Source organism: Phascolarctos cinereus, unplaced genomic scaffold (assembly GCF_003287225.1).
Source record: "Phascolarctos cinereus isolate Bilbo 61053 unplaced genomic scaffold, phaCin_HiC Scaffold_1;HRSCAF=81, whole genome shotgun sequence".
NCBI classification, from domain to species: Eukaryota; Metazoa; Chordata; class Mammalia; order Diprotodontia; family Phascolarctidae; genus Phascolarctos; species Phascolarctos cinereus.
The window spans coordinates 263,411,215-263,437,847 of NW_027555514.1; the positions used below are offsets into that span (position 1 = coordinate 263,411,215).

A 26,633-nucleotide genomic window follows, 5' to 3' on the forward strand; every position below is an offset into this window, starting at 1 on the left:
TGTAATTTCTTTCCTAGGATTCTCAAAAATCAAATAAAGATACAGACAGAACCTATAATCTTGAAAGGACATTTTCTTCGTAGCTCCCTCTAGGATACAAGAGTCTTCTAGGTTGGACGGGAAAGCAGGAGCTGAACTCCTACCCATCATTCAAGCTCACGTGTCATCTCCCCATGAAATGAAGACTTTGCTGCCATCCCTGCCCCTCTGTTGGCCACCCATAACCTCCCCTCCTCTGTATTCCCATAGAACTGGTTGGGGCCTTTATTGGGCACTTAGGATGTCCTGCCATGGTGCTCTTACAAGGAGCCAGCATGGTAAGAATGGTAAAGGAGGCAGAATCTGGATCCAAATTCTGACTCTGCCCTTCGTTTGCTGTGCAACCAGGCAAGGCTCTAGATAGAGGGGGTAGAGTGCTGGAGCCAAGAAGGTCTGAGTTCAAATCTAAATGGGGATAATAACAGCGCCTATCTCCCAGGATTATTATGAAGAAAAATTGCAAAAATAAAATATGTAAAGCCCTTTGCCAACCTTAAAGCATTATGTAAATGTTGTGAATTATTCCTATTATTATTATTATTACAAAATACATCAATCCTTACATTTGATCCTTACCACAACCCTTTAGATTAGGTCTTCTGGGTATCATTTAGCTACATTTGGTTTGTTTTTGGCTCGGCAGTGGGGTTAAGTGACGTGCCCAGGGTCACACAGCCAGCGAGTGTCATGTGTCTGACCCCGGGGCCGGTGCCCTCTCCACTGCGCCGCCCAGCTGCCCCAGCTACATTTTGCAGATGGTGAAACAGACAGAAGGAGGCTCTCGCGCAGCTCCTTGCACATAGCAGGTGCTTAGTGTTTATAGACTGAGTATGTGACTTGCCCACTGCCACACAGCTGGCTTCCAAGTGCTGGAGGTGGGATGTGAAGGTCTCTCCTGACTATGAGTCTTGCAGTCCTTCCTCCCATAACTTCTGCCAGGCTCAGTTCTCTAATCGGTAACATGGGTAGACTGGACTAGATAGCCCCTGGGATCCTAGGGTCTTTTGCTTCTCTGGGGAGGGAGTCCCACCACTCGTTGTTTTGTCCTATTCTGTCTCCTCCTTGTCCTTCCCACACCTCAGTCCTTTCCTTTCCATAACAGTTCAGAGGCTGGTTGCCTTTCACTTGCATTAATACATCTCTAGGTCTTCAGTCTGTCTCCCTTTTAATCCAAATTGCAGATTATTGCCAGATAAATCAGTCCATCCACAGACATTTAGTATGTCCTGGAGACACAAAGTCAGTCAAGTCTACATTTATTAAGTGTCTTCCATGCACCAGGCATTGTGCTATGTGCCAGGGACGCAAAGAAAGGCAAAAGGCGGGTTCTGCTTTCAAGGAGCTCACATTCTCAATGGAGGGGACAATATGGAAACAAATTTGGGCAGGCACTGTCTTTTGATGCTCCTGATTCCTCTAAAAAAGTGCCAATCTTGGGGCAGCTAGGTAGCACACTAGATAGAGTACCGGCCCTGAAGTCAGGAGGACCCAAGTTCAAATCTGGCCTCAGACCAAACACTGACACTAGCTAAGTGACCCTGGGCAAGTCACTTAACCCTTAAAAAAAAAGTGCCAATCTTTCTGTCCAAAACCCACCCCATAATTAATTTGTGCCTTTCTCGTGACATCTATCACATCTTATTCTGTACTCTATTTGTATTGTATCCTGTTCTTTTTCCTACTAGAAGACAAGCTCTTTCTTGGGGATGGGGTAGTGTGGGGGTGTCTTATCTTTTTAATGAAATGTTTTAATGAAAGAGGAAAAAAACCAACATAACTGATCAATACATTGAAAAAGTCTGAACATATGTGCAATGTGTAACACCTGTCCTACCTCACAAAGGGGTGAGTTGGGGGTGTCTTCTTATATGTCATTTGAGTCCGGCTTGATCTTTATCATTTTGTTAATTCACTTTTGATTTTTTTGATGTGCACTTGGTCTTTGTGTTTAGAGTGTCGTGATTTCTGTGTGTAGTGTTTTACTTCATTCTGCATCAATTTGTGTAGGTCTTTCCATGTTTCTCTGTATGTATCACATACGTCATTTCCTAAAGCACAGTAATATTTTGTTACATCCATGTACCACAGTTTGTTTAGCCATTCCCCAGCCAATGGCCATTACTGTGTTTCCAATTCTTTGCTATCCCCCAAAGTGCTGCTGTAAATATTTTGGTGTATATGGGGACTTCTTATCAATGGCTTCCTTGAGGTATAATCCCAGTAATGGAGTCTCTGACACAAAGGGTATGGACATTTTAGTCACTTTGGTTGTACCATTTCATGGCTTCACCAACAGTGTGTCAGCGTAACTATCACTCCACAACCCCTCCAACATTGACCACTGCCATTTTTTTTAATCATCTTTGCTAATTCGCAGGGTGAGAGGTGAAACCTCAGGCCTGCTTTGATTTGCATTTCTCCTATTATTAGTGATTTGGACCATTCTTTCTTACAGTTGTGAATACTTTGTACTTCTTCTTTTGAGGATTGTTTGTATCCTTTGACCATTTATCTACTGGGAAATGGCTATTGGACTCATGCATATTTATCATTGTTTTTATGATCTGGATACCAAACCCTTAAAGAAGTTTTGACACAAAGATTTTTCCCATTCTCCCTCTTCCCTCATCTTAGGTGCATTAATTTTGTCTGTGCAGAAGCTTTTCAGTTATCTCTTATCTTTTGTGACTGTCTCTGTCTCTTGTTTGGTTGAGACTGCACCTCTTATCCATAGCTGTGAGAGATTCATCTTCTAATTTTTTTTTATAGTAGGATCTTTAATTTTTTATCTATCTCTATCTATCTATCTATCTATCTATCTATCTATCTATCTATCTATCTATCTATCTATCTATTTATCTATTTTGGAATACAGTGTAAGTTGTTGAAATGCTTATTCCCTTCCCCTCTACTGTGTGCTAAGTACTTTACAGACTCATCTCACTGAATCCTCACAACCACCCTAGAAGGAGGTACAGTTTTTAGTACTTACATCTGACACTCAAGGAGGTGGTAGTGGTGGGGAAGTGACTCAGCCATGGTGGCACAGCTGGTGAGCGACAGAGTCAGAATTTGAACCTAGATCTCCTGACTCCAAATACTCTTCCAGTGACAATATTATCTTGTATTACGTCGATCTATCAAGGATCTGTGATTTCATGGCGTGGGAACTCCTCTACCGCCACCATTGCTAAATGCAGCCTATCAGTAACTTAGCGTCTCAGTGAGTTGCCTGATTTTTATCCCCCTTTTACAGATAAGGAAACGGAGGCAAGCAGGGGACTTGTCCAGAGTCACACAGCTAGTAAGTGTCTAAGGTTGGTTTGAACTCAGTTCTTCCTGAATCCAGGCCCAACGCTCTCCCCGCTAGAACACCTAGCCTCAGCTTCCTAATTTGTAAAGTGGGGATAACCAAAGTACCTACCTCATAAGGTTGTTGTGAGGACCCAATGAAGAGAAAGTATATAAGGTACTTTAAGTTCTATGGGAGTATATATTAGTATTGTATTTACAAGCTGTGTACCTATAGGCAAATCAGACAACTCTCTAAGACCTTAAGTTACAGGCAGGTTGCATTTGGCAGTGGTGGGGTCTCACACTGTGAAATCACAGGTTCCTGACAGATTGATGCTAAATATGAAATAATATGGTCACTGGAAGAACACTGGACTTGGAGTCAGGAGATCTGAGTTCAAATTCTGACTCTCATGGCCAAGTCACTTCCCCACCTCCATCCCCTACCTCCTTGACAGTCAGTTTTCTCCTCATTAAAATGGTGAGGAAATCTTTGCATTAGCCACCCTACAAGGTCATTCACGGTGAGGAATGACTTTATCAACCTTAATGTGAGTTATTGTTATTTTGGAGAGCATGCTGCCTTGTCAGTTTCACGTTTCAAATTGTTTTTCCCCTTTGGCTCCACCTCTGCACTAGTCTTAGGAAATCTTCGTCATCAGCCTTTTAGTTATATTACAGGTCTGAAGTTGGAAGTGACCTTAGAAGTTATGTAGTCCAACCCTTTTAATTTACAGATGAGGAAACTGAGGTCTAGTCTGGTAGGGTGTTTTGCCTAGGATCACGCTGGTATTAAGTAGCCAGGATTTGAACCCAAATGGCATACATTTTCCCCTGTACCACAGGGCTTTGGATAAGACCATCTTCTTCTTCCAGTAAAGATAAAAATGCCTGTTTTTAGAATATGATAGAGATGTCATAAGTGTCCAGTGAATGAACCTACTGACCAAGAAATCTCCCGTTTTATGGAACAGTCTTCCTCTTCGCTTCTGGGTCAATATTCTGAAGAACCCTCAGTTTGTCTTTGATATCAAGAAGACGCCACACATAGACAGCTGTCTGTCGGTAATCGCCCAGGCTTTCATGGATGCATTTTCTCTTGCGGAACAACAGCTGGGGAAGGTGAGATGCGGTTTGCTATTTCCTGTATTTATGCTGTAATCTGTGAGTCTGAAGTAGTCTGCCTTTCTTGTAAACATTTTAAACCAGCTACAAAGAGACCATCTGGATCGTGTTCGTTGCATTTATAATCAAAATTGCCTGTAGATTATTATTTACACCTTGGTTTGTTGTTGCTAAAATAATGTACTTATACATGGATATGCCGTCTTCTCCCACCCTCCACCCCCACAGAACGTAAGATCCTTTAGAGCAGGGATTGTTTGGCTTTTATCTTTGTATCACCCGTACGCAGTAGGTGCTTAATATATGCTTGTTGATTGATTGATAATGAAAACTAAAGCAGTAGAAGGTTTGGTTTCGTTCCCTTATTTGGAAGATTTAAATCTGGGGGGAGGGGAGACTATCTCACTTTTGAGTTGTTGGGTTTTTTTTTTTTTACTTTCTGGGAAAATTATACATTAAAAACGTTTTAAAATGTTAATAAAGAGAAACCACTGAAATTCACATAGTCACGTTGGGTCTTAATGTCAACAAAGAATGTCCACTTGAATATAACCCAGTGATTTCCTGATGGCAGTATCTTGCCTAGGATTTCTATTTACCATTGGCTTTCCAGATCAGTAACACTTTGTGAATATTGTTTTCCTCGCTTCCTCCTCTGATCAAAAGCACAAAATAAGAAAGCTTACCAAGATAAAAGGGAAAAACGGACTTTGGAGAAAGTGCCCTGCATGACATCTGAGGGCCCAAATGTATCTGAACTTCCCAAGCAACAGCTGGGCTAGAATTCTCTGAAAATGTTTATATGAGGCTTTGGCTCTTCCCTAGTCACATCTGTGGAGTGTCTGGAATGGAATCAACTGCTGGATGCTCGTTTATTCACTTAAATATGCCGACCGGAAGATGTTAATGAGAACAATGAGTACAATTCCACTGGTTAGGTTCCCTGTAAACCTCTGTCTTCAAGACAGCTTGCCCAGTCTCCCAGGATTTGGCTTTGAACCACAGTGATGGGTTACCTGTATCATTATATATTCATTCAACAAACATTTACTAAACATCTGCTGCGCTATAGGAAATGCGCAAGGCACTGAGGATGCAAAGACTAAACTGAAGTATTCTCTGCCCTCAAAGAGCTTCCTTCTGTTGGCAGGGGTGGGGAGGAGAACTACAGAGTCACAGATGAACAAAGATAAAATAGGTACCCTGTCATTTTTCGGAGGGTGCCACTATCTGGGGGCTGGGAATCGGAATAGACTTCACGTGAGAAGTGGTACTTAGTTCAGCCCTGAGGGAAGCTGGGGAAGACTGGCATAGAGGACAGAGAGCAGAGATGAAATATCGTACTTGAGGAACAGTACGTAGGTCACTTTGGTTGGCACCAGAATGTGTAAGACAGGGGAATGAGTAATCCAGCCTGGAAAAGTAGGGCAGATCAGACATTCAAGGTCTTTAAATGCCAAATAAGAATAATTAATCTGCGTGGACTAGAGATGGTCTTGAAGTCAATGCTACCCGGCTTTGGATCTGCCTGTAATGTATCCTGCAGCTTGGTGGTGCAGTGGATAACTGCTGGGTCCGTAGTCAGGAAGACCTGCGTTCAAATCCAGCCTCCACTATCTGTGTCACTCTGGGCAAGTCCCTTAATCCTGGCTGCTTCAGTTTCCTCATCTGTCACATAAGCTGGAGAAGGACGTGGCAAACCACTCCAGTGTGTCTGGCAAGAAAATCCCAAATGGGGTCATGGAGAGTCAGGCATGACTGAAAAAAACAAGTTTCACGCAAAAATGAGCATGATGAAAGACAAAAATTATGGCAGGGATTTAATAGAAGCAGAAGGGATCAAGAAGAGGTGGCAAAAATACACAGAACTATACCAGAAAGATCTCAACATCACCGATAACCATGATGGTGTGGTTACTGATCAAGAGCCAGACGTCCTGGAGAATGAAGTGAAGTAGGCCTCAGGAAGCCTTGCTAACAGTAAGGCTAGTAGCATGATGGAATTCCAGCTGAACTATGAGAAACCCTAAAAAATGATGCTGTTCAATTAATGCTGCATTCAATATGCCCGCAAACTTGGAAAACTCAACAGTAGCCAGTGGATTAGAAGAGATCAGTTTACATCCCAATCCTAAAGAAGGCCAATGACAAAGAATGTTCAGATTACCCAACAATCGTGCTTATTTCACATATCAGCAAGGTTATGCTTAAAATTCTGCATTCTGCAAGCTAGGCTTTGGCAATATGTGAACCCAGAACAACCAGAAGAGCAGGGCTGCCTTTCAAAGAGGCAGAGGAAGTAGAGACCAAATTGCCAACATTCACTGGATTATGGAGAAAGCAAGGATGTTCCAGAAAAAAACCAAAACAACAAACCATCTACTTCTGCTTCATTCACTACATTGGCATTGTTCCTCTGACTGTGTGGATCACAACAAAGTGTGTCAAGTCCTCAAAGAAATGGGAGTACCAGATCATCTTACTTGTTTCTTGAGGAACCTGTATGTGGGCCAAGAAGCAACAGTTAGAACCGAACGTGGAATAATTGACTGGTTTTAAGATCAGGAAAGGAGTACGACAAGGTTATATATTGTCACCTTATTTATTTAACTTAAATGTAGAGTACATCACGCAAAATGCCAGGCTGGATGAATCGAAAGCCAGAATTAAGGCTGCCAGGAGAAATATCAACAATCTCAGATATGCAGATGACACCACTCTGATGGCAGAAAGTGAAGAAGCCTCTTGATGAGGATGAAAGAGGAGGGTATAAAAGCTGGCTTGAAGCTTAACATCAAAAAAACTGAGATCTTGGCAACTGGTCCCATCACTTCCTGGCAAATAGAGGGAGAAGAAATGGAAGCAGTGTCAGATTTTATATTCTTAGGCTTAAAGATCACTGCAGATGGCAGCTGCAGCCATGAAATTAAAAGATGATTTCTCCTTGGAAAGAAAGCTATGGCAGATCTGGACAGCAGACTAAAAAAGCAGAGACGTCACCTTGCCAAACAAGGTCTGTATAGTCAAAGCTATGGTTTTTCCAGTAGCATGTAAAGCTGTGAGAGTTGGACTATAAGGAAAGCTGAGTGCCACAGAATTGATGCTTTCAAATTGTAGGGCTGGAGAAGACTTTTGGAAGTCCCTGTATAGCAAGGAGGTCATATCAGTCAATAGTTAAGAATTTAATTCAGTTATTTACTAGAAAGTCAAATACTGATGATGAAGCTTGAATACTTTGGCCACATAATGAGAAGATAGGACTCACCGGAAAAGACCCTGATACTGGGAAACATTAAAGCCAAAAGCACAAGAGGACAGCAGAGGATGATATGGATAAATAATGTCTTGGAAACAACAAATATGAGCTTAGATAGACTTAAAGAGATAGTGGAGGATAGAAAGCCTGATGTGCTGTGATCCATGGGGTCATGAGTCAGACGTGACTGAATAAGTGAACAACACACAAAAACAAAAAGATGGCACAGTAGACAGAGTGCCAGGCCTGCAGTCAAGAAGACTCAAACCTAGCCTTAGACACGAACTAGCTCTGTGACCCCAGGCAAGTCACTTCACCATGTTCGCCTCAGTTTCCTCATCTGTAAAATGAGCTGGAGAAGGAAATGGCAAACCACCCCAGTATCTTTGCCAAGAAAACCTCAAATGGGGTCACAAAGAGTCAGACAAGACTGAAAACAACTAAACGACAACTTAATGTATACCACCTATATGACCATGGGGCAAGTCACTTAACAAATCTCCCAGTGTCCCCCAAGCAGCTCTCTAAGACTAGGTTATTAATAAGCCCCTGATCTGTACTGGACAGAGAATTTCCACACCAAGAGGATCATAGATTAAGAGTATTAAGGAATCTTAGGGGTGGTCTAGTCCAATATCTTCATTTTCAGAAGAGAAAATTGAGGCCTTAGAAAGATGAAGTCATTTTAAAGTTATATAAGTATCATAATGATGGACTTGGGACTAGACGGGATCTCAGGTCATCAATCAGTCAGTAAGCATTTATGAAGCACCTACTATGTGCTGGGAATTGGGCTCAGTGCTGGGGATACAATAAGAAGCAAAAGAGACAGTCCTTGCCCTCAAGGTGCTCCTGGTCTAACAAAGGAGACAACGAGTAAACAAATAAGCAATATACAGAAAAAATAGGAAATCATCAGAAAAGGCACTAGAATGAAGAGGGGTTGGGAAAGCCATCCTGTAGAAGATGGGATTTTAGTTGGCCTGGAAAGGAAGCCAGGAAGGGCAGTCGGCAGAGATGGGGCCAGAGCACACTCCAGGCCAGAGGAAACGTCTGGAGCCAGGAGATGGAGTAGCTCGTTTGTAATAACCTTGTTTTCACCAGACTTTATTTTTTCTTGCCCAAGATTACACAAATTGTAAGCGCCAGAGACAGAACTGGGCATCTCTCTACAGTCTCACACTGCCTCTTTAAATTGATCAAATTTCTCACTTTGATGAAATTACAGGTCGACACCACCGTAGGTGTTTTATACACTACTACTCTTTAGACTCGGCTTTCATCCTACTTTATGTGACTTCACCCAAGTCATACAAAACAGGACAAGATAGTCATACCAACTCTGTGGAATTTGTAGGCTAATCAATGGTACCAAGAGTACCATTCCTTGTGGATGTTCTGGAACCCACTATGAAATGGCCTTCTTCTTCCTTTCCCTGCTCTCATCCCTGAAAAGAGAGATAAAAGATAATCTGAAATTGTTCCTGTCAATTACCAATTATTCACCGGTTCCATGGTAATGTAAAGAACCCACTTGCTTTGGAGACAATCAAGTCTACAATTAAATCTTTCACAAGTGCTGAAATTCACTGATGGGTGAGGATGGGAGCAAATGTTTTAATTTCAGGCTTTTACTAGCATTAGTACTGAATTATGATTGAAATGAGGCCCATTGTTACAGTAACTCAAAATCACGTAAAATAATCATTTGCGTTCTTTTATGAGAGGAAGGCAGAATATATTAGCATTTATTGCACCTGAAAATAACAGTGAGTCACATAGCAATGTCAGTCAGTCATGGAGTCAACAGTATTTGTGCAATGCCACCCGTATGCTGGCCACGATGACTAGGTGCTAAGGTCTGTGGGCGACATTACTCCTTACGTTTTTGTTTTGTTTTGTTTTTTCAGGAGGCACCAACTAATAAACTTCTTTATGCCAAGGATATTCCAAACTACAAAGAGGAAGTGAAAGCTTATTACAAAGCAATCAGGGATTTGCCTCCATTGTCGTCTTTGGAAATGGAAGAATTTTTAACTCAGGAATCTAAGGTAAGACTAGAAAGCCAAAGCAGGTTGTTATTTGTGGAATTCCTTTTTGAAAACTATTTTCTGAACTCTCAATCCTTTGTTTAATCTCCCTTTAAGAAACATGAAAATGAATTTAATGAAGAAGTGGCCTTGACAGAAATCTACAAATACATCGTAAAATATTTTGATGAGGTAAGTGTTAAAATTATAATAATTGATTCTCTCTTCTACCTAAGGGTGTTATGGGATTTGGATCGGGCTGTATCACTGATCTGGGCTGACCTTTGGATGGTCATGAGTCAGGTGGATCCTGGCACCAGGCCAAACCCTAAATTTTGGCTCTAATTCTCCTAATCCTGAACCCTGCTCCCTGGGCATAAAGTGGATCTGGCCTGCCAGCCACACAGATAACAGACTTAACTTCAACAGGGGGAGTGGGGAGAAAAGGAACCAGCATATTTATTAAGCACCTACTATACGCTAAGAGCTCTCTACAAATATCTCAGAAAGTCAACTTCTCCCATTTAATGTGACTTGATATTAAATGGGGTTGGCTTGTACTTATTCATAAATTAGCACTAACCTTGTAATCCGCTTTACTAATACCTGGTTGTATCGCCTAGGTCTGGTACTCAGCGATGATCTAGATGAAATTATGTCCATTTCTTTTTCAATACAAAAGAAAAGATTATTTCAGTAAAGCCATTCTCCACCATTAATTAATTCCCATTGATCTAGGTGTTTCTTTTGGAATTCATGCAGAAGCATTCATGAAATACACAGTCTCCAAATATATGTTAATCCCCCCCTTCCCTCATTCCCCCCACTCAGTCATGCTGGGCCAGGCTATCCATGTCAGTGGTGAGAATAGCTCACCCTTTCCATTTTCTACTTTGAAGACCCAAGTGAAGCAATAAGGTAGGGTAGAGGCAATGAGTTCCTTCAACATGATTCAGCATCCTTGTTTTCAGGGGGCAGGGGTGAACAGGGTAGAACTGGGGAAGGGGAGGGTGGGAACTGATTACTCCCTGATCAGGGTGCCTGCCCCTCCCTCTCGACAGCCCTTCTTCCTGTCCCCTCCCCTTCCTCCCCTCCCCCTGGCCTGCTGCACTGGATGGAGGTGAAACAGCTTCCTGCATGTTGGCTGCCTCAGCTGCTTGTGCTGCTTGGAATGGCTGTGATAATAATGCATATAACCTGGCCAGTGAGAGGCTGGCCTCATGTCTGTAAGTAAACGGTATTTCATGGGAACTGCTATTTCCAGCAGGAGAGTTGTGGATCCTGTGATAATGACTTAGTAGAAACAACTTGCAGAATGAGTATGTAAATGACCGAGGCAAACGTTGGCATCTGTTTCGTACAGATTTTTTTTTTTAACCCACTCATGGCAATGGGAATGCACAGAAGAGGGAGTTATAATGCTTAAAGCCACACTATCCCAATTTAACTGTTCTAATTGTCAACAGATTCTAAATAAACTAGAAAGAGAACGAGGGCTAGAAGATGCCCAGAAGCAGCTCCTACACGTAAAAGTCCTATTTGATGAGAAGAAGAAATGCAAGTGGGTGTGAACATCATGTTGTGGCCTGGCTTAAGAGGGTGAAATTCTTCCGACAGCTTGGAACAAGATGGTGGCTCAAGCTATGTTGGCGCCTTTAAAAAAATGTTTGCACATAGATTCCTGGAATCTTTCGTAAGAGACCAAGGCACATGCACAACTTTTTAGAGAAGCTGACCAGCCATTGTGCCTGTTGTAAATACTTTGGAGACCCTTGTGTAAATATAGATGTCGTGGTGGTTGTAAACAGCCTCCTCGTTTACAGAGAATACAAGGCCAGTAAGCAAGTGTCAGTATTATTGTAACTACAGTTTCCACTTAAGCACAATGATTCAAGTGGTTTTGTCTCAAAACTACAGCTATGTAGCACTTGTGATGACACTGAAATCCAACAGTAAGATGATGCTGCCAATGCCCATCACATAATGTGAAATGTGGAGGGATCTCCCATCCACGAGGAGGTGTGGGTGGCAGGTTATTGGTGCAACCTTGAGGACGTGCAGTGTCGAAGCTCGTTCCCAGTAGTTCTTGGAAAAGGTGACTGCAAAATGTGGTGGTGTGTATGTACACTTAGCATTTGTGTGTGTGTTTTTTAAACCAAAAACTTAACAGTGTGGCAACATTGTTGAAAGGGCTCGTGTTTTTCGGTAGTCGCCAACTGCATTCCATCCAACTCACCTGTATTTCACCAGTGGCCTAAAGCAAGCGCTTTGGTTTGTCTGGATGCGGTAGCCATTTGCGTGGCACTGTGTTTCTGCCTTGCGTTGCATACTTGTTTTTATTCAAAAGTACCAAATGTACTTGACCGTGAACGTGTTTGCTGATAACTTCCACGTGTTTTTAAAAACCCTCCTCATTGACATTTATTATTTCTGTGCACAAACTTGGCACAAGAATTCGATCAGAGCTCTCCTGGGTAGAGTACCTCATGTCCATCCCGTCATCTCTAAACTATCACTTCCCCACATCCTCCTTGCTTTAGGTCTCAGGTGAAATCAATGGGTATTAACACCTGTAAGCGTGTGGTAAGATGATGATACATTTTACATTACATTACATGAAATTGCTGTACACACTGGAGTATTATATCTATATAAAGGCCCGAGGCCTGAAAGGTATTAGTATACAGCTTGGTATCTTTGTCTTATTATGTATTTTTTAAAGAGTATTCCTCAAAGGAAAAAGTCCAAAAAAAAAATACCCATTTTCATTCATGCCTTCGTTCAAATGATCCCTTTCTAGTGATACTGTAATCTTTTATTGCTGGTTTTGTATCCTGGATTTTTGCTGCTCATGACCAAGTTCAATACCACTGTGTTTTCCCTATAGTATAGCAGAAGAAATAAATTGTCATCACCGTCAACCTTTCTTGTGGTACCTCGCCCTCTTGGCTGAGGTTCAGAATTCCCAGTTCCAGCCTATGAAATTTCCCTACAAGTCAATGATCCCATGCCCCTTTTAGAAGCACTTGCCAACACTGTAGTGAACATCAGGTTTAAAATTTGCATTTTATCCTAGATGAATGCAAGTGTCTCCCTCCTCCCACTGAGTATCTGGTGGAGTGAGAAGGGTCAAACACCCAAACAATGAGCAAGGAGAATAGTAAATGCCCTAAATAGGCACTTTTCCTGATTCCCATAGCTTTTGACCATTGCCTGTCCTGTGGACACACCTCAAAGATACTACCAAAAAGTCTCCCCCATAGGTGTAAAAGGTGAGAGGACGGGTCCCACGAACGAAACATGGTGGAGTTTTTGAATGAAAGAGTAGGTATGGCAAACAATAGTAGAAGAGAGAGCTTCCCAAAAGATGGCCCTTCTTTTAGGGTGGAGGAGAAGACTACGAAAGGGTGAGAACTCAAAAGAACAGCTGTGGCTTTATCATAGTATTTGCTGAATAATACTTTTTAGGGTTTCCCCCTCAAACCCTTTGGCACACAAGTACTGCAAGGGCTGGGTTCGCTCTTCCAGTGCCTGTGCTGGTAGGAACTTTGGGCAAATTGTTTACCTCTTTGTGCCTCAATTTCTGGAAAATCTTTCTAAGCTACCTCACAGAGGTGGTGTGAAGACTCGCTGATGTTTGCAGAGTGCTCGTTGATTCTCACATGGAAAGCACGATCTAATGCAGTTTTGTGGAGCACACTAGCCCAAGGCAGTGAACGGCCTGATCAGACGTGCTGAAGACAATCAGTAACTGAGTCCATATTAAACAGCAGCCAGAGAAACAACTGTCAAACAATTTCTATTGTTAACTTTATTTTCTGATTTGGGGTGAAGGTCAATTTATTTATAAGCTTTTTTTTTCCTAACACTAGCGTCTACAGCAGCATTTTATGATTAATTCTGTTACTTTTTCAGTATTAGATTTAAAATCAATTTCTTGTATACATGATTGAAGCTGTTCTTGGAGATGAATGTTTTAAATGTGTATATCCAAAATAAACACTTTGATGTATCAAAGGCTATTCGCTTGCCACTTACATTTGCTTTTATCATGTCTTCGATTTTTTAAGGAATTGTATGGAAATGTTCTTAAGAGACACACTTTGGCTGTGGACAGATATCCTAGATGTTAAGGAAGTCTAGTTCGTGCTAAGTGGGCTCCTGCTTCATTAAATTCTTGGACTTCGATATTTAACTCTCTCCAGTAATCACAGCAACTCATATTTATGTGGCACTTTTAGGAAGATGTCTAGATAATTTATATTCCATTTTGTGTTGTAGAGTTGAGATTTCGTTAGTTGGAATGAAATTATTCCAGAGTTCCCCTAATGATGTTCCATAAAAAACTGTGGCTTGGTAAGAGACACCACTGTATGGAGTGAAAAGATCCTTTGAGCTGGTATCCGGAACATTTGGGTCCAAATCCTGATTCTTCCAGTTATCTGGCTATACGTCTTTGAGGAAGAGTGAATGATGGGTCTCAGTATTCACATGTGGGATGAGAAGCTAACAACTGGGTCACCTCACTCACAAAGCTGCCTTGAGGATATGTGCATGGTAAAAGTGCTTTATAAACAACAATACGTACAAATGGGAGCAAGGGGGAAGAAAGAGGTGGCAACCTGGTTAAGGTTTTTAGATCCAAGAAAGGGGCAGCTCTAAACCTTTTTAGCATGACTGAGCTATATGTTGGCAGTCCTTTCTTTTTACCAGTATGGAAGGCAGACAGTGTGCAGAGAGTGCCACAGGTCAGGTCGGCACTCCTGGGTTCCAATACCAGCTTTACCAGCTGCTCCCCAGGTGACTTCGGCAAAGTTATTTCTCCATTTTTAGCCTCCAGTTTCCCCCTCTGTAAAATGAAAGTAGACTAGATGGCTTCTAAGTTCCTTACCACTCTGATCCTATCATTTTATTTGATCTTTCAGTCATTCTAAATCAAGAAAGCCCAAAAGAACATGTTGTTCACAGCTCTGCCTTCTGGGGCTGAAGAGAGAACAAGTTTAAGCCTCCACCATGTAACAGGTCACAACGGTGATGCCTTACTCCTCACTTTACTGCTCCTCTTCGGCTTTCCACCCCTCCCCCCCCACACACTCTTCTCTTCTCCAGGATAAATGTGCCCAGTTGTTCAGATCCTCCAACTTATCCCACGTCATGAATTCAAGGCCCTTCACCATGCTGGCTGTCCTTCTTTGGATGGCATCAAATTAAAAATGAGCCAATACATACTGATAGAAAAATATTTATTCAACTTTTAAAATAAATAATGTGCTTTTGAAAAAAGCAGACATTCATAGTAAGCACAGATTTCAAGAGATTGTGAGGTTTTTTCCTGTAGTGGTCACAATGAAGTACACCTTAAAAAAAAGTTTGGTTGTAATCAAAATCAGGATATTTTTATCAGGCCTTCTTATTAGCCACTATCTCCCAGATGGAATGCAATAGGGAACCAGGTTTTAGAAAGAATGCCAGTTTACTCAATTTAGAGTAAAATTAAGGAAATAATTTTGAACTTTGATTCCCATATCACAGTTCCTTTTAAGGGGTGTGTGTGTGTGTGTGTGTGTGTGTGTGTGTGTGTATTTATACTTCTTAAAGGATTATAAGTAAACACCCTAACAAATTTCTGAAAATGATTCTTTTAATGCAGCTTGTCTTTAGTGTATATTTAAGCAATAGGGCACATACTTGGTACTTTTTCCAATTACAGGCAAGATGCTCTTTTGGCAAATGGGAATCAAGCCTCTCCATGCCACAAAGGTGTCAGTTTCCATCTTTACTGAGTCACTGATGGGACTGCCCCGCTGCCGCCTCACTCCCCGGGGGGCCCAAGCTCTTCCAGCTGCCTCCGCTGAGCGCTCTCTAGTTCTTCCAATCTTTTTCGAAGGAGAGACAGCTCTCGTTCATGTTCCTCTTCCTTAAACCAGGGGAGAAGCACAGCAGAGGGAGAGTTACGGCTCTCTGCTGCCTCGCTCACGTGCTCTGCCCACTCTGACCTCCAGCAGGAGGAGGACAGCGGGGCCCATCTGCCCCACTGCCTGGAGGGCTGGATTATCAGCCAGTCCTGCCTCCTCCTGCCTCCCCCTGTAACCCTGAACAAGGCTCATCTTCTCAAGCTGTAAATTTCAGCAGGGAGCTAATTAGGAAGTAAGAATGCCCTTCCATATCACATCTGTATTCATACAGCTCTCTTCAAACAGGGCCTCAGTTTGTATAGTAATTCATAAACAAAACACTGAACTATTCCTCTGAAACCAACTAAAGTTTGGAGCTTTGAGTTTTCAACGTTCACGACTTACACTATAAAATGCAACTTATTTAATTAGCTTTCAAAACTCTGCAACCTTCCAGTCAGTGACCGTCCCCTACAAAGTTCTCCTTTCTGCTGCCTGCACTTCACTCCTCGAAGGCGAGCAGGCAAGATTCCAATCGCTACTTGTCTAAACTGTCCTAACGAGTGGTTTAGAAGGGGAAAAGATAAAATCTGGGGACAAAAAGGAAGCTTATGAATTTTTCAAAGGTCTTGGTCATCAACTACATTCACAATTTTATTGTAAAAGATTAAATCAGTAGAATGAAGTCCACCTAATTATTTCACCAACAGAAAACAAAATCTGAAAGTATTCTTACCGGAAGGTGAGGAGGGAAAGATGCTTCCACCCCGGAAGGCAAGGGTGCTGACAACAAATTCACAGAACTGAAGGATGTTGCTGGGGGCATGTTCGGAACCAAGATCAAAGTTCGAAATTCATCATGTCTTCTCTGTATATCCTTCAGTCGTTTTTGGAGCTTACTGTAGTCTTCATATGGCACATTTCGTCTTTAAAACAGAAGTCATATTGTTTCCCTGAAATACATCTTTCTTCAATATGCTATTCAGCATGCTCTGAACTGGAGAAAGTTCACAGGCCTACTCCTTTTTTTTTTTTGGCTAGGCAGTGGGGTTAAGTGACTTGCCCTGGGTCACACAGCTAGTAAGTGTTATGTGTCTGAGGCCGGATTGGAACTGTGGAGGCCCTCCTGAATCCAGGGCCGTGCTCTATCCACTGAGCTACCTATTCTTTTGAAATAAACAACGTTAATGGGCTGCAGAGTCGCTCTACAATGCAGATCATCCATGTGAGGGCTTAACAATAATTAGCTCAGTTCTCCAAAGATCCTCAGTTGCATCAGTATAGGCACTGCCCTTGTGATACTAATCTCCCAAATTTAGTAATTAGCGGCTTCTTGGATCTTTGCTCTTAGGCTCTGATAGCACAGCTGGGCCTTCAACAACCTCAGCCCAACCAATCCCACCCGACAACCGAGGCACAGGAATAAGGTTTTGGTGAAGATTTTACATAGTTATCATTAAATCAATGGATTAACTATTTTAAAATAATTCCATTGCTACCTTACACTCTAAAAAGTCTTTTTCAGCCAAAATAGTGAATGGCCTCCTACAACTCACAAAAGATGTGAAATGCAAATGCAAAATTTAAGGAAACGGGAAAGCTCCACGCAGGCCGGTAATCTGCCCACATGGTGCCCGCCCTTCACCTCTAGCAAGGATGAGACAGGGCATGGAGAGGATAAGGAAGGTGGGCTTTGACAGGCTCCCCAAAGCACACAGACTTGTGCATGAGGACCGCCCTGCTTGTTCCCTCGGCCACTGCTATCTAGTATCTAAATGGATGTGGAGCACAGAAGAGAGCTTATACTTTCTTTTACAAAGGGAATTTGATGCCCTCTATTACTGACTACATCACGGTCTAATGAAAAGTTGGTGCTGACTTGGGAATCTAGAAACTCCAGGATGCTTCCTTCACTGAGAAACAATTACAAACATTTTGGTGGCAATGACTCCCTGGAACATCACTGTACACGGTTAAACACAACCATCTTGTGTTATGGGCGATTTCAGGTCCAGAAGGTCTGGGAGCCGGAAGCAGGTGACTGTCAGTGAGCTGAAGCTGAAACGTTTTTTTATGAACCACACTGAAAATAGGCATGTATATTATGCTGGTTTCAGGAGAGTGTGACAGGGCTGAAGCTGGGAGGCCAAATGCAAGATCCCAAGGGCCCCAAGACTGGTCCCTGGCTTACAAACCCCAGGCTGTTCTTTGCAGGGCATTGCAAGGGCTACCTCTCTGCTTCTCAGAAGAATCTTGTGATAGGCCAGCCCCCACAGGCCACTGGCCACTGCTGTGGTTTCCCAGAACCCCTGGCCACTTCACACCAAGGATGTTTATGGGCGTAAAGGATGTTGGAAGAAACCAAGTTTAACCTCATAATGTGAGCTTTCAAATACAAAGGGAGTGATAAAAAGCATTTTGTTACCTATTTAAAACCTGATTTTCTGTTTCCAATTCTTCATTTTTTGCTTCCAGAAGTTCTACTTTTTCTTGCAGTTTCTTCAACTTGTTTTCATAGAGGGATTTTCTCTACAAATATAAAGAGGTCTCCATTTAATGCACATGTGGGAATTCACAATCTCTCCTTTAGTTCAAATGTCCCTGAATATATTTTTCTGCCCCCGCCCCAAAGTCCCATGACACCTTTAGTTACCTCCTTTAAAGGTTTTAAAGATGAGATTTTATTGAATGTTAAAGGTATCAACCCCACATTTCCATGTCATTTGTAACTGACCTGATAAACATTATAAATGTTAAATCAGAAAAGGTCGTGTCACTAACAAAGTTGCATGTAACCTAAAAAATAGGCAGGAGTTGGATGTTACTAATTTTGTCTTCTGCACGGCCATCACCCCCACCTAGCACAGTGCTTCACCTAGAGATCACAAGCTGTGACTTTTCTCAGCCCAAACCTCTCTGAATTTCGATGGCGGGGGTGGGCGGGCAAGTCGTAGAAGCTTCTTTAGCTTGGGAGGGGGCCTCTACAAGGTCCCACAGAACCATCCCAACCTCGCACCCAAAGGAGGAAGTTTTAATTGACCAGCAAATACTTGAAGATCTTGGGGCCACAATGGCTGGCACATCCCAGGTACTCACTATTTATTATTGAATATTTTATTTACTAAAGTTGATTGAGCCTGCCTACAACTGGAACCTCATCGTAAAGGCATATTCCAAAAATTTATAAACTGCTATGAGATTAAAGTCAAAGCCAAAAACATCGTTTCAAAGGACTGAATTCCTCAAAAAAAAATACAAGGTAATTTAACAGCCATACCTGGCTTCAGTGAGAAAAATATTTCTAAAAACTGACTTTTGTTCATGTAACCCTATTTAAAAGTACATGAGGAAAATCTCTTTTTAATGAAAGGGCTAACTAGGTAACTTCTTTAAATAAAGGAATAATTATTGCTACAACTCCAAATAATTTCGTTTTGTAAAACTGTGGCATGTGTATATAATGTCTAAGTGGACATTTACAAATGTCTATTTACAAATATGAGATGGCTCATTTCTACTAACCGCAGGCTCCAGGCCTTGCCATGTTTTCGACAAAGGAATCACGGAACATGGCACCGCTTCTTTGAGGACCTGTCCAGAACACCATGTGGCCATCAGAGCGCTCCATTCGTTCTCTTTTTTTTTTAAAAATGACAGATACTACCATACTAAGCATAATCATCACCGTCACCCATTAACAACAATTTGACGAGAGCCTATCGTAGGCAGGGCTTCCTGCCGAGCTCTTGGGGTGACAGATCCCCAAGAGATTACAAAGCACCACCACACCAAGTAAGATGCTAGGGGAGTGTGCAAGTGCACGCGGGCTAGCTCTGCAGCGCGCGGGAAATGAGGCGGACCCTGGCAGAAGGGCAGCAACGAGATGCCGGCAGGGACCCTGGAAGACCACCAGCCCAGCCCCCTAGCGCTGTGGGCGAGGTAGCGGAGACCCAGCGGAGGAGGCACTGGCCCCAGCACTAAGCACAACAGCTGCGGCCAAGTCCTGGCGCTTCAAATCCAGTGGTTTTCTGGCCTGCTACAATAGCTTCTGGGGGAGTGTTTTTTAGGGAGACATAAAGCTAGAGTTAAAAATGCAGATTGTAGAATTTTTGAACTAGGCATCAACGGCTGGACTAGATGGCCTTTTTCTAGACAAATGCAATGGAATCAGTTCCCCTCCAGCCTGCCCTCTGCTTCACAGCAACACAGAGCCAAGAGAGCCCGGAGAGACCATCTCCCCATTGCAGAGGCAAGGAAATGGAGGCCTAGAGAGGTCAGAAAGTCATCGAGGGAGCAGGCACCAGATGTCAATGACCATCGAACATTTATTAAGCCCCTACTATGTGCCAGGCACTGTGCTAAGTGCAGGGGATACAAAGGGGCAAAAGTCTATTCCTGCCCTCTAGAAGCTTACAGTCAAATCGGGGAGACAAGCAAGTAAGTATAAAGAAGCTATATACAGGATACATGGAAAATAATGAGCAGAGGGAAGGCACTGGAGTTGAAAGACTGAAAAGTATGTGCTGGGAAGGAATGTACAAAAAGACTTGAAAGGTAGGACGTGATCAAGGCTATAAAGGGCTTTGAATGCCAAAGAGAGCATTTCACATTTGATCCTGGAGGGGAAAGAGCTGGAGTTTACTGAGTAGGAGAATGACACGGTCAGATTTGTGCTTTAGGGAAATGACTTTGGTGGCTGGATGGAGGATGGATTGGAGTAGAGAGAGATGAGAGGCAGGCAGGACCCCCCACCCCCACCCCACCCCGGCAGCCACTGCAATAGTCCAGGGGTGAGGTGATGAGGGCTTGTACCAGACTGGGCCATGTCAGAGGAGAGAAGGGGGCATATCTCGGAGATGTTGCAGAGGTAAAATTGACAGGCCTTGGTGACAGCTTAGATGTGGGGAGTGAGATATAGTGAGGAGTCCAGGATGACTCCTAGGTTTTGAGCCAGAGGGCCTGGGAAGATGCTGTTGCCTTCTACAGTAATAGGGAAAGTTGGAGGGGTTGGGTTAGGGGGGAAGAAAACAAGATCTATTTTCTACATACTAACTTTAAGATGTCTACTGGACATCCAGTTTGAGATGTCTGAAAAGCAGCTGGAGAAGTGAGATTGGAGGTCAGCAGAGAGACTGGGGCAGGTTAAGAAGATTTAAGAATCATTAGCATATGAAAAGGTTTTGCACAAACAAAGCCAATGCAACCAAGATTAGAAGGAAAGTAGAAAACTAGGAAAGAATTTTTACAACCAGTATCTCTGATGAGGACCTCATTTCTCACATATAGAGAACTAAGTCAAATTTATCAGAATACAAGTCATTCCCCAATTGATGAATGGTCAAAGGATATGAACAGCAGTTTTCAGATGAAAAAAATAAAGCTATCTATAGTCAAATGAATAAATGCTATAAATCACTACTGATTAGAGAAATACAAGTGAAAATAACTCTGAAGTACCACATATCACACCTATCAGACTGGCCAATACGATAAAACAGGAAAATGATAAATGTTGGAGAAGATGTGGGAAAACTGGAACACTAATGCATTGTTGCTGGAGTTGTGAACTGATCCACCAACCATTCTGGAGAGCAATCTGGAACTATGTCAAAAAGGCTATAAAAATGTGCATAGCCTTTGACCCAGCAATAGCACTTCCAGGGCTGTATCCCAAAGAGATCATAAAAATGGGAAAGGGACCTACATGTACAAAAATATGTGTAGCAGCTCTTTCTGTGGTGGTAAAGAACTGGAAATTGAGGGGATGCCCATCAATTGGAGAATGGCTTAACAAGTTGTAGTATATGAATGTAATGGAATATTATTGTGCTATAAGAAATGATGAGCAAGCAGACTTCAGAAAAACCTGGAAAGACTTGTATGGACTGATGCTGAGTGAAGCGAGCAGAAAACAGGAGAACATCGTACACAGTAACAGCCATGTTGTGTGATGAGTAATATTGATAGACTTAGCCCTTCTCAGCAATGCAAGGATCTAAGACATCTCCAAAAGTCTCATGATAGAAAATGCTCTCCACATCCAGAGAAAGAGCTATGGAGTCTGAATGCAGATCACAGCAGACTATTTGCTGTTTTTTCCTTCTGTTTTGTTTTGTTTCCCCTTTCTTGTGGTTCCTCCTATTGGTTCTAATTCTTCCTTACAACATCACTAATGTGAAATGTATATGGATAGCCTATATCAGATTGTGCGCCATCTTGGGGAGGGAGGGAGAGAAAAATTTAAAACTCAAAAGCGTATGTAAGTGATTGTTGAAAACTAAAAATAAATTAATAAAGAAATCATGCATAGAGATGGTAATTAAAATCAGGAGAGCTGATGAGGTCTTCTGTAGAAGGAGAAGACCTTAGACAGAACCCCGAGGGACAGCTATTGTTCAAAGGCATGATGTGGAGGAGGATCCAGCAAAGGAGACAGAAAAGGAGTGGTCAGGTGGAATACCAGAAGAGGGATGTCCCAAAAAACTAGAGGGAAGAGAGCATTCAAGGAGGAAAGGGTGATCAAAGTGTGAAAATTAAAACCAAGTCTGAAAGTCAAGGAGAATAAGAAATGAGAAAAGGCCATTGGATCTGGCAATTAATGGTTTTGGTGGAACGATGAGGTTGGAAGCCAGACTGTCAGAGGTTAAGATGATGTGGAATTCAAACACAGGCCATCTGATTCAATAGTCAGTTTCCCCTGAGTTGGAAGGGACTTTGACAGTCATCTAACTCAGTGATTTATACCTCAAGTGGGCTATGTCATGAACCCTAGGGTAAATAATCAGGGAGAGAAGACAGGTCACATCTCACACCAAGGCTCGTAGGGACTATCTCCACTATGACTCCACTACCCCTTCACCCATTATTGTGCAACATCCCCCAAGTCCACATGCTCCCCAGATGGTTGTGCAAGCTGCAAACCCCACCCTCACACCACCCAGCTGTCCCCTCACAGCTGACCATGATCTGGGTACCTGCAAACCCTCTAAAGCTCTACTGGCACCACTGTGAAAGCCCCTCCTCCCTGCCCCCTCATGGCTAGCATAGGGACTATTTGACAGAATGGACTCTGCACTCGGGGAAAGTGGCTGGGGAGTAAGAGCTCTGCCTCACCACGTTCCATTCAGCAGAAGTGGAGGGGTTGCAATCTGCACTACCGATCTCACTGCATTATTTTTTCTTCCAAACCCACCCCTCTTAGTTTCCCAGGTTCTCAACACTCTCTTTACCCTTGCCTCCTACCCTCCACTGAAACTGCTCTCTCCAGACTTGCCAGTCTAAGCCTGTCTACTATCCCCATCCTGCTTGGCCTCTCGAGTGTCTGACACCACTGACCACACTCTCCTTCTAGATGCCCCCTCTTACTTCTCTGGGCTGCTGAAAACATGTGTATCACCTCTAAAAATTCCTATCTGCACGTTTTAAAAAACTTGGAAACAGAATTGTCTGATCTGTACTATTTATCAAAAAATACAAAACCTTTCATACAGCTTATTTATAAGAACAAGTGACTGACATCAGGGAAGATTTACTAATTTATATTCAACAATAACTTTTGAATTACTGGAGGATAGGATTGAAAAATGAGTACTGGGATTTAGTAAGCAGAGCCAAAGATACACTTCTTCTATGTAGATTTATGCATGTTTGTGAGGGATCTTTTTCAGCTGACAATCATTAAAACCAAGTTATCAAGATAAGCTAAACTTAGAAGCAGATGCTTGAATTGCTAAGACACAAAGTGTTTACCAAGATCTTCAAAAAAGAATGAAACATCTTCAATCACATTGCTGTCCCTAAAAATACCACTATTTGAGTGAGAGCAAAAAGATTTTCCATACCATTAATAAAGAAAATATTATTTTCAAAATACATCTCATATTCTTAAAGCTTCTATTTTCTTTAAGTTGCAAAATGTTATAACACAAATGTCATAACCTAAGTAAATACTCATATTCTTCAGATGCATGCTTGAAAATATTTTACTGACAAGGATATGTGATCAAAAAATGCAGACTACTTAACTACTCCAAATCCATTAACAGCTAGGGAAAGTGAGGCCCAAAGGGTTTAAATGAGTGACTTCCAAAGAATGGCAGTGGCGTACATGTGATTCACTTTGGTGGCCTAAGTCACCACTGGATGTCACTTGTGCCCCAGAATCACACAACCCCAAACCAACTCAATAACTGAAGAAGTTTCTACCTAAGATACTTTAAATGAAGGCTTCTTCAAGAAGAGTAACGCCAGCTCTCTTCAGGTCAAGCAAAGCGGACAGAATTTGGTCTCCTCCCAACATTCTAGGGCTTAAACCAGTAAAAGGAAGTTGTGCGCTGAAATCGTCCTGGACCATGAAAAATCTAGACACCACTAGTACTGCACACAGTCACTATGACAGACACAAAAAGACGTCGAAAAGTACACATACAAACAAATACAGATTCTTATATTCAGATGAGAAACCACTTGTACTCATTATTTCACTGCTATGATAACTTTGTTACTGCAAGAAGAAAAAAGTGACAGGAAGTCTGAAAGTGAGACAGAAATGCACTGGACCCTTAAGCCATCTGTGCAGTGACCCCAATGATGATGATGGTGACTTTGGGGATTATGTTTTTTACAGGCAGTTCTCAAGTTAAGAATAATTCCCAAATAGGGAACAGATGCCTACACACTGTCCTGTGCTCTCTGAGTCAGAATACCTGGGAAGAGGGCCTTCTTAAACTAAAGCGGTACAGAAATATCAGGAGAGCTGGGGTACTAGTCCCAGTGCTGCCACTAATTAGCTGTGTTACTTTGGTCAAATCACTCCCCCCTCTTTGGATTGTGGTATCCTCACTGTTAAATGAAAGGACTGGATTTAGGTAATCTCTAAGGCCCATTCTAGTCGCTGTCTATGAAAACTTTGAGAAACGTTTCATTAGCTTCTCTCACAAAACATGAAGAATTACTATGGTAATGGAGACAGGAATATCTAGCTGATCCTGCCCCTGACACCATCTCCCACCATCACTACCTGAAGCTGCCTTTGCCAATCACACTGCTGATGAGAAAGGAGGGTGGACATGTGTTTACATACCTTCTGAATTCATACTTTTACTCTTGTTCTCAGAGGTCCTCATTGAGTATGTGCTACGGCTGTTTATACCCACCATGCATCTCTCCACTGCCCTCTGTGTGACACTAATTTTTATTCTTCAGACAACTATATTCCATGTCTCACTACACATGGCAACACCAGTAGGATAACTGTATTTTTTCCCTTTAGAACAATCAAATAAAAGGCAGAGATAGATAACTGAAACAGCACTGTCACTGCTACACTTTAGGTATGTTATGTATATATATGTACATCTATATATCTACAGATACATATATATATGTGTGTATGTATTTTTCCCCACTGGGGCTGGCTTCAGAACGTAAGCAGCCAGTAGAAAGATGGCAAGTTGGCATGGAAAGAGAAGGAAGCGTGGGTGTCGGCAGCCCTGTGCTGCCGCTTTCTGACTGTCCATGTGACTTGGGCAAAGTCACTTCTTCTAGAAGATAGCCCCAGATGACTCTTCTAGCTCTAAATCCTGTCATGCATTTACAAACATTTTTATTTTTCTCTGGCAAAATGCACTGAATTGCAAATAACTGACTAAATGAACCTGCTCATCCTGTCCCACTCTTGTAAAAGTTGACTACATAAAACCATATTTAAATTTGAAAATAAACATGCCCTAAAAACCCTGTTCTCAAAATAAATGGCTTAAGAGCCCTGCAAATCTTGAAACAAGGAAACTACTATTGTTGTTATTATTGATACTGGGCAGCTAGGTGGAGCCATAGTGCACAGAGCGCTGGGCCTGGAGTCAGGAAGATGAGTCTTCCTGAGTTCAAATCTGGCCTCAGATACTTACTAGCTGTGTGACCCTGGGCAAGTGACTTCACCCTGTTTGCCTCAGTTTCTTCATTTGTCAAATGAGCTGGAGAAGGAAACAGCCAACTACTCTAGGCTCTTTGCCAGGAAAACCCCAAATGGAGTCACAAAGAGCAGGACACAACTGAACAACAACAAAATTACTGGTACCGATAAGCAGCTGCTGACTCACCTTTTTTTGCGCCAGTGAGGCTCGCTGCAGCTTCTCTTTGGCCTGGCTGTACTTCTCTTCTTTTTCTTTGATACGTTCATGAAATTTATGCTTTTCTTCCAACCATTCTACCCGCTTCTCTTCCAAAGAACTGTCAAAAATGAATTTGAAAATTTTTTTTTAAGAATTCATATTCCTGAACAACATAGGATTATATTGATCCTATATACTGATACCACATCATTACTAAGTTTCCCCACAGCATCACAGATCATGAAAGCTGGAGAGGATCTCAGGGAAGCATCTAGTCCCAATCTCTTTTTGACAGCTCAGCAAATGCTGGCCCTGAGAAATGCACAGAGCTGCTCAGGCCTCCTGTTTCCTAGGCCTGGGAGGAGGTAGAGTGGCATGAGGCGAGCGTGATAAACCTGGCAGTCGGAAAGACCTGGGTTCATATCCTGATTCTGACTCTGTAGCTATGGGACCATGGTCAAATCACCTGACCTCTCCAGGGTTTCCTCATCTGTAAATAGTCAACTGAAATCATAATTTCTCTCCAATAATGCAAATCACACCCCATCCTTGAGGACCCACAAGTTCACAGAGGAGGTCCACCCAACACACCATGGGTATTCCTTGGTTGTATCTGAAATCACGAGGCTGCCCAGGGCCCTTCCTGCTCCCTGCTGACTGTGCCCTCCCCCTCACCACACGACCAGTCCCCTTCTCTTTCCGTGAGATGGCCCACGCACGACGGCATCTTTCACTCTTCATCAGTGCATTCCCCTCGGGGCTCTGAGCTGTTTCCAAGCACACGCTCACGTACCCATCATGCACCTCTCCACTGCCCTGGGCTGATGCTTCTCGCACCTTCACGGAGTTGTACCTCGTAACTCATGACCACAGCAACAACTGC

The 26,633-nt window shown here is 42.5% G+C and overlaps 2 protein-coding genes across 3 annotated transcripts in view; one reads left to right on the forward strand and one right to left on the reverse strand.

Annotated features, from left to right (window-relative positions):
• PLXNC1 (plexin C1) overlaps window positions 1–13,766 on the forward strand; it is a 229,315-nt gene extending 215,549 nt beyond the window's left edge. Inside the window, exons 28-31 of one of the 2 annotated variants that reach the window (XM_021006435.2) lie at window positions 4,308–4,455; window positions 9,625–9,765; window positions 9,862–9,936; window positions 11,211–13,766. In XM_021006435.2, the coding sequence (XP_020862094.1) occupies window positions 4,308–4,455; window positions 9,625–9,765; window positions 9,862–9,936; window positions 11,211–11,315 (469 nt within the window). In that variant the 3' untranslated portion in view covers window positions 11,316–13,766. Of the gene's footprint in view, window positions 1–17; window positions 538–4,307; window positions 4,456–9,624; window positions 9,766–9,861; window positions 9,937–11,210 lie in introns of those variants that run through there. The other variant, XM_021006436.2, reaches the window with a different exon arrangement.
• Window positions 13,767–14,970: 1,204 nt separating this feature from the next.
• The window catches only part of CEP83 (centrosomal protein 83), a 113,391-nt gene continuing 101,728 nt past the window's right edge, over window positions 14,971–26,633 (reverse strand). The window contains 4 exon segments of the mRNA XM_021006437.2: window positions 14,971–15,661; window positions 16,375–16,564; window positions 18,064–18,167; window positions 25,739–25,868. Of these exon segments, the coding sequence (XP_020862096.1) occupies window positions 15,557–15,661; window positions 16,375–16,564; window positions 18,064–18,167; window positions 25,739–25,868 (529 nt within the window). The 3' untranslated portion in view covers window positions 14,971–15,556.